Source organism: Gymnoscopelus microlampas (assembly GCF_963454915.1).
Source record: "Gymnoscopelus microlampas genome assembly, chromosome: 18".
In the NCBI taxonomy this organism is placed as follows: domain Eukaryota; kingdom Metazoa; phylum Chordata; class Actinopteri; order Myctophiformes; family Myctophidae; genus Gymnoscopelus; species Gymnoscopelus microlampas.
This window is the reverse complement of record NC_139955.1, coordinates 19,818,751-19,826,224: the sequence shown is the minus strand read 5'-3', so window position 1 is coordinate 19,826,224 and position 7,474 is coordinate 19,818,751. Positions and strand designations below refer to the sequence as shown.

At 41.9% G+C, this 7,474-nt stretch overlaps 1 protein-coding gene across 1 annotated transcript; it reads right to left on the bottom strand.

Annotated features, from left to right (window-relative positions):
- Positions 1 to 4,538: 4,538 nt before the first annotated feature.
- foxi3b (forkhead box I3b) lies at positions 4,539 to 6,909 on the bottom strand. Its single transcript, XM_084086011.1, has 2 exons — positions 6,142 to 6,909; positions 4,539 to 5,861 (listed from the first exon to the last, which is right to left on the bottom strand). Exons 1-2 carry the CDS (start codon positions 6,740 to 6,742, stop codon positions 5,293 to 5,295), a joined length of 1,170 nt encoding a protein of 389 aa, XP_083942137.1. The 5' UTR covers positions 6,743 to 6,909; the 3' UTR covers positions 4,539 to 5,292.
- Positions 6,910 to 7,474: the final 565 nt, after the last annotated feature.

The following is a 7,474-nucleotide window of genomic DNA, read 5'->3' as shown; positions in this document are numbered from 1 at the left end:
CCACTTTAACCCTGGTGTCCCAATTTTGAGCATGTTACTATAGGCAGCAGACAGCAGATCTACAAGCTCACAGCTCAAGTGGTTAAGTGGTTTAAAGCATCATGCCTGCTATAGTCATGAGAAAATCCGAGCCAAGGGGGTATACAGTATAACACAATAAACAAAAATAACATATCATGAGACTGTAATTGATCCCACCATGAAACTGTATACAAGCAGAGTCCAATTTTAGAAGGAAAAGATGACAAACAATGCATTGAATATGAGACTATATCAAGTGAGACATGCTTACTTTTTAAAGTGTACGATGTACCTGCTAAAAATACCCAGTAAATTCAGAACAAATAATTAACGGACTAAACTGTGTGAGAGAAGGGGAGTTCCACAACATCAAAAAGCATTCAGTACTATGAGTTCGGATGAAAGAAAGATTACTTTGGTTTCAGGGAGTCTGCAAGGTAAATCCCTCAGGTTTTACCGTTTCTTAACTGGAAAATTCCATCTCCCTTCTTGCCCTGACCTTGTCATCCCCTAGCCATGGAGTGATTAACGGTCATGAATTTGCATCGATTTGAAACTGTCTGAATAAGTCTGCAGAAGGTGATGTCTGCTGTTAATAGCCATTCTCGGGGACAAAATCCCTATAATGTTTCTGTTGGCAGATAAAGCTAGTCGGAGCTCATAGGGGATAGACGAGGTAAGAGCAACCCGCAGATCTTCACCTGCCAGCCCTGAGTTTGAATAAGATGTAAGAGAGAGAGAGGGGGTGTGGGGGGGCTTAATTGGCAATGCAAACAACCCAAAACGCCAAGACAATTTGAGATGGAAATATGGCATGTTGAGACAGAGAATCATTTGAATACTTTACAAGAATATAAACCTTTACCTCCTCCTTCCCTCTCTCCCAACCACCCCTGTCTGTCTCTCTCTCCCTCTATCTTCCCTTGCTTCCTTCATGCTGCTTTTCCTGATGTCAGCCTTGAGGAAAACACAGCCCCTCCATGTGAAGTCTGTGTCTATAAAAGACATGTTATTTGCATATGAATTCAATACCCCCACGGTCGCCCAGATGAGTCCTGAGGTTTATGGCTCGAAACAGGCAAGACGTTTCACAAAGTTGAATCAGATGTGCTTGTAAAGTCTGACGAAAATGATATGGCGGGATATTATGATCCATTATTTGCAACCACTTCGCAGGTTTTGGAATCAGTTATGCAAATTCTGCCAGGTTGACCCAATTCCCTCCAACTACTAATACAGTATCTGATTTGTGCCAAGATGTTAAATTCCACTTGAGCTTTCTCCTATGTATGAATTAGAAGGGTGTCTGTGCGTGTGTGCGTGTGTGCGTGTGTGCGTGTGTGTGTGGCAGGTTGAAGGGGTAATCTCTCTCTGTTTAGGGTAAATGACGGTCATGCTGCCTGTGTTTCTGGGTAAATAGATGCCTAGGGGTAGCAGACACCTATCAAATGGCTGATCTTAATATAAATAACACATGCAAGACCAATTTGAAACCATAGACAATTAAAATACAATTTATGCAAAGTGCTGGTCAATGACCACACCGAGTTAACCCACTTAAAACACATTCATTTACATGCAAAGTTTTTTTCTGCCAAACACACTAGTGGGGAATAGAGCTGATGGCTCTCATGATTACCTCAATTTGTTGGCTTTTGTCAGGAAAAGAAAGGAGACATAGAGACTACTACATGATCAGTCAGCTTTGGTACTTTACATTCAAGATTCCAAGATTGTGTGTGTGTGTGTGTGTGTGGGGGGGGGGGGGGGTACTAACGTATCTAGTATAGAGCAAAAACAGAAGGGAGCCTAGTATGAAGCCAATGGGAATCCGGTCAACTAAGTATAGGGTTTAAGTGATTAAGGTACTGCTACCAGTTTTAATAAGTAATACAGTAAGACGTAAGTAATAAATAAAGTATAAAAACCTACTAGGTGTGCAAAGACAGTATCAGTACACACTACACAGGCATTGGCGAAGTCTGTAGGGAATGACTATTGACAAGGAGATAATACAATTTAGAATTGCTCCTTCCTTGTATTATTATGGTAGGATATAAAATAGTATATCTGTAGCTTGCACCCAAAAAGCAATTAATACACAGAATATAGAATAAACAGATAAAAACACTTGAGCACATTTGCAGCCAAAGATATACAGAATATACAATTTAGAATTCACATTCCCTGGGTTATTGAGGTAGATACTGTAATCGTATGTGTTGCAGACAAAAAAGGAAATACAAAATGTAGATGATTATCAGAGACCTTTCAGGTGTTTCCATGTCTTGGATGGCAAACAACCTAGTTATTTTGATTGACTGAATACTTTATTAATAGTTTGCAAAATGTACAGAGGTACAGTTATACAATAATGCTAAAAGGATAACAACTAGAAAAAGTGTTCTTCGGAGCACAGGTCTCCGCCAGGTCAGGTAGGTTATTGTGGGCCAGCAATGTTCGAAATTCGCCAATCATGCTTTTTATGCTTATTTCATAATATATCTTTTATATTTGTCTTCTCTCAGTTTTAACCTGTGCCCCCCCCCCCCCCCCTCTTTTTGTGATGTGTTTTAACTAACCTTGCCTGTATGAGCTATGGGAGATCTGAATTTCCCCTCGGGGATTAATAAAGTATCTATCTATCAGGATGGAATATGAAAAATCCGACAGATCCGTCTTGATTGCATGACGATACAGATGTGTACCGATTTGTGTGATGTTTGGACAAAATCTGTAGGAGTATCAAAATAAATGTTTTGCAAAGATCTGGTGGCTCCATAACAGGCCCATGTGAAACATTTGGGGCAGAGGTTCCGCTCTGGCATCCAGGGAGTTGGTGTGCACAGTTTCACGTAAATCGTTGGCGGAGATTAGCTGTCTACAGACGGACGGACACACAGACAGATGGACGGATAGGGTTCAAAACATACAGTAGTGTCTGCCATGCCTTCGGCCTGGTGGAGACAAAAAGCCCTGAGGGCTTGTTTCCATTGTGGTCCTATAATGTATTAGACATATAGACATATTAGACATATAAAGTCATACAATACTATACAAGAAATCATCAATACTAGGAGCAATTGGGGGGTAATTTCTTTTGGCAAGCTAGCAAAGACTTGCAATTGCAGACAGGTGCTCTTTTATGGCAGTTTTGAAGGAGGGTAGGGAGTCGCACTTTTTGATGGCTGGTGGTAGGACATTCCACATTTTGGTGGCATAAAAGTAGAATGAATTCATCCCCATGTTTGTGCCGAATCTGGGGGGAATGAGATCAGTGGAGCTCCCAGTCTGCCAGACTGTTCAACAAGTAATGCCCAACATAAATTATACAGTGTTGTAAGATATAATAGAAGTAGCAAATAAATACATAAAAAGTTATTATACAGGTCTAAGGCTACTAGTGGCAAGTCATATAAATTAATTACTAGTAATAAAGTGTAATATCCAACAGCGGTGAGTAAACATATAGACAAACATCTTCCCTGGGACCAAGGATATACAAAATAAACAGTTTAGAATAGCAACCTTCCTGCTTATGTATGTATATTTGTCTGTCTGTTGCAGACAAAAAGAGAAATGTACCGAAAAATGGGTGAATACGATATATAGAATATACAGTTCATTCAAACAGAATTAATACACTAGCAACCAAGTATGTACATAGTGCAACTAGCAGTAAGTAGTATATGGTGAACTATAACAGTTCTGCCCTATATAATAATCTAAAAACATTTATGCAAGGGGGTTGCGTAAGAAGGTAGGTACTTTATTCATCCCTGAGGGGAAATTAAGGTGTTACAGCAGCTCTCATAGAGACATAAAAAAAAAACACATTATAATAAAAAAAAAAAACATCTAAAATAGGCATCTAAGCATAGTCAACCTACAATATTAAAAATGACAGCCCAAACACTACTAAAGAGTCCAATGGCTTGCATGTGGCTGTGCTCTGTTGGTGAAGGGGTTGATATTATAAACTTCTGTCAATAAACTGGAGAAACATGCGTTTTCTGTTTTTGTAGTTGACCTAGTCCTTTCTTGGTTGTCAATATTTTCCTTTGTCATCTTCTGCCTCAGTTTTTCTGAGCCTTGTGAACTAAATTGTGCGTGACTGTGTTTTCAAACAGTGAACTCAGGGTTACACTTTAAGCCAGTTTTTACAGTTGGTCCCTCTTTAGGAACTCAACACGTGTCTGGTGTTAGAGAGGGTGGGAGAGGGATTTTGATGAAGAGTGTGAAAAGCAGGGTAAAGGGATAGTAGGGGAATGTAGATTCTCATAGTTCAGGATCAGTTAACCATCCATCACAGAAATATCAGGTTACACTGACATGCGGGTACCTCTCTTTCTCTCAATGGTCATCGCTTTCCTGACAACTGTTTTGTCAGTTATTTTCTTCTTTTTTTTTCGGTGCTCAGAGAGGAATCATATTTCATATCTTTGTGAACAACAACTGCAAATGGTTGTGGTACTGTAGTGTAGATGACTTAACCCATAATTTTAAAGAAAGCGTAATTTTTGAATTTAAATAGGTATATTTTATTCATATCAAAAACAGGAACAGGAACATTCAATGCATTACATTATAAACTCATTTTGTATCACAATGTTAACAACAAGCTGACTGTATAAACTAGTCATAAACATTAAACAACATATAAATATTTACAAAATTTAACCAACAGCATTGTGTATTGGGAATCTCAGTTTCCATTGTTATCAGATTGCATATTTTAGCCACTGCTGCTGAAGACTGAATAGAAAAAGCTCCATTCTTATCCTCCAATGATCAGGCACATATACTGTGTAGACACTTGACTGTAATTAGGCAACACCTTTAAATGTGCTGTCTGAGCGTTGTGTGGGCGATACCATCAAAAATTCTAGATAGTAGTGTGGAATGACCTGGTGTCAGCAGGAGATCCGATTGAGGATCTGTTAATAATGAGTCAGATCTGATAGCGACAGGCTTAAGTTAGAATACAAGCTGATTGAAGGTCTGATAGTGAGGCAGGTTGGGGATTTAGGGAGTGTCAGTTGGAGAAGTGTCGCGGCTGACTCGGCTGTTCCTGTGGGAATCAGAGCCTCTTTACTGAACTGTCACACGCTATAGTGATCTCAACTGTCGCAGTCAGCGCAAACACACAACTATCTTTGTGTGTGTGTTTGTGTTGTGCAGGTGTCTGTTCTTTAACAGTGTTTGTCAGCAGAGCCTCATGACAGATCACACAGGTTGAAAGTCTCTCCCGTTTCGCTCTTCAAAGTCTCATCATACCTCTGTCCCCTCACGGGAGTACAGGATTCCTGCTGATCCCAGTCCAGGGTAGAAATGCCCATTGAACTGGCTGAGGATGGGGCTACTGTAAGTGAGGGAAGAGTGAGTGGGTGAAGAGGAGAGTGCAGGGGGAGGTGGAAGCGCTGTTGCCCACTCCGGGGCACCGGAGCTGGGGGAGTAACTACCAAAGCCCCCAGGCTGTGTGGACCTATGAGGCCCGTCCATGGACAGGCTAACCTGCAGGGGCCTGCTTAGCCCATTGCCCCCGACCTCATTAGCTGCCCCGTCCGTCACTCCAGACATCTCAGAGAGAAAGCTGCTCAGACACGGTGTGGGGACAGAGGATGACGGAGAGGGGATTCTGTCGGGTGTTGGGGAGATGTCAAGTGCGGGGTTGCCAGGGTGTTTGGGGCTGCCTCTCTCACTGTCGCCTGACTCGGGACCTCCTGAGCCCCCCTCCCCACCGGACAGGGAGTCAGACTTCCTCTTTCTTTTGCGACGGAAGTTTCCATTGTCAAACATCTTCTCACAGTTTGGGTCTAGCGTCCAGTAGTTTCCCTTCCCTGCAACATCAGAAAGTAAAATAGAGAGGGTTTAGATTTTACAATTTTTGGCAAAGTAGGCTAACTCAGACAATGTGTCACCAGTATAAACACAAGGGATCGTAAAATGTTAAATTTAATGCAATAAAAACGTAAATAATGAAAATGTATATCAGAGTGAGAAAGCCAGCCTCATTTTACAGAGCCTTCATTTTATAGAATCACTTAAAACTAGATAAAAAAAAACACTTATGAAAAGGGTTTGTCAAACAACAGTTAATTTATATAAGAATTTAAATACCTGGGTCGTCCTCGTCTCTGGGGACCTTCTTGAAGCAGTCATTCAGTGACAGGTTGTGTCGGATGGAGTTCTGCCAACCGGCCTTGCTCTTGTTGTAGAACGGGAAATTGTCAGCCACATACTGGTAGATCTGACTTAACGTCAGTCTTCTGTCTGGTGCTCCATGGATTGCCATGGCGATGAGAGCTGAATAGGAATAGGGGGGCCTCACCAGCTTCATCAGGTCTTCTTGAGAAGGAAGGGAGAACCAGCTCAGCTCCCCTCCAGGACCCCCTGCCCCAGCAGGCCCCAGGTAAGGCCTCTGCATTCCATAGTGCTGAGGCACAAAAGGGGGCCCGGGGTTCCCTGGTGGGGCCGTGGTAGCCAGGTAGGGAGGTGCATTGATCCCGGCGCCGTTGAACCAGAGGTAAGGGTTGGGTGAGGAGGTGGCGTAGTCGCCCAGGTCATAGGAAGACGGGGCGGTGCGCTGGGGGCTCGGCAGCGAGGGAGGAGGGTAGTAACAATCGCTGTACATGCTGAGCTCAGGGGGTTCCTGGCCCAGGCTGGGAAATTGAGGTCCGCACCGTGGAGGAGACTGACCCTGGGCCTCGAAGGAAGACATTGTAAGGTTGTTCTCACCTATCCAGAACTCTCCTTCAGCCTGTATGTGGTTGTCCTGTTCCCTTCTCTGTCAATGGAGATTTTTAGAGTCCTTGGCAGGTCTTGGCACTGCTGTCTGTGAGACAAATGTTTCTCTCCTCTTTGTCCTGTCTACCTGGGACTGGTAGGCTCTTTGCTTTGTGTCAGATGTCACATGTCACACCTGCTTTATCTGTTTCCCTGGTTACACCCACAGTCACTTCTGATTGGTTGCTTTCTCAGCCAGGTAATGTTTTTTGTCAGCCTTTTCCCCTCCAGGTTTTTCTCACTCCCAATTAAGGAATTTTCCATTCTCACACATCTAGTCCACATAAAGCTGTAATTATTCTGAAATTATAAATCAGTTGGGTCAAATAGTTTGACTTCCAAAAGGCATTTGTTTAGTTTTTTGTTAAGCCTATTTGAAAGTGCCATTAGGCCTAATAAAAATATATCCCTAAAGAGAACCTTTATTTTGCTTTATCTTAAACAATTTGGCCTCCATTTGTAAACGTAACTAATAATAAAAAAAAACAAGCAGTCTACAAAGCAAGCAAGCCTTGTCAGTTTAATAGGCTATATTTATATGACCAATAAGACTTATCAATCAATAAGATTTATCTTTACTCTGATATATCTAGTGTGTATTTAGCATTTTTGGTTATATATATATATAGATACACTTCTCACACAGCACTTTAAGCTATATTCTATG

What these genes read in the sequence shown, in the direction of transcription:
- foxi3b (XM_084086011.1), bottom strand. Translation starts at nt 6,742, where the DNA reads ATGTCTTCCTTCGAGGCCCAGGGTCAGTCTCCTCCACGGTGCGGACCT. An exon ending in CAGAGACGAGGACGACCCAG is followed by an intron (nt 5,862 to 6,141) that starts GTATTTAAATTC and finishes CTGATGTTGCAG; the next exon opens with GGAAGGGAAACTACTGGACG.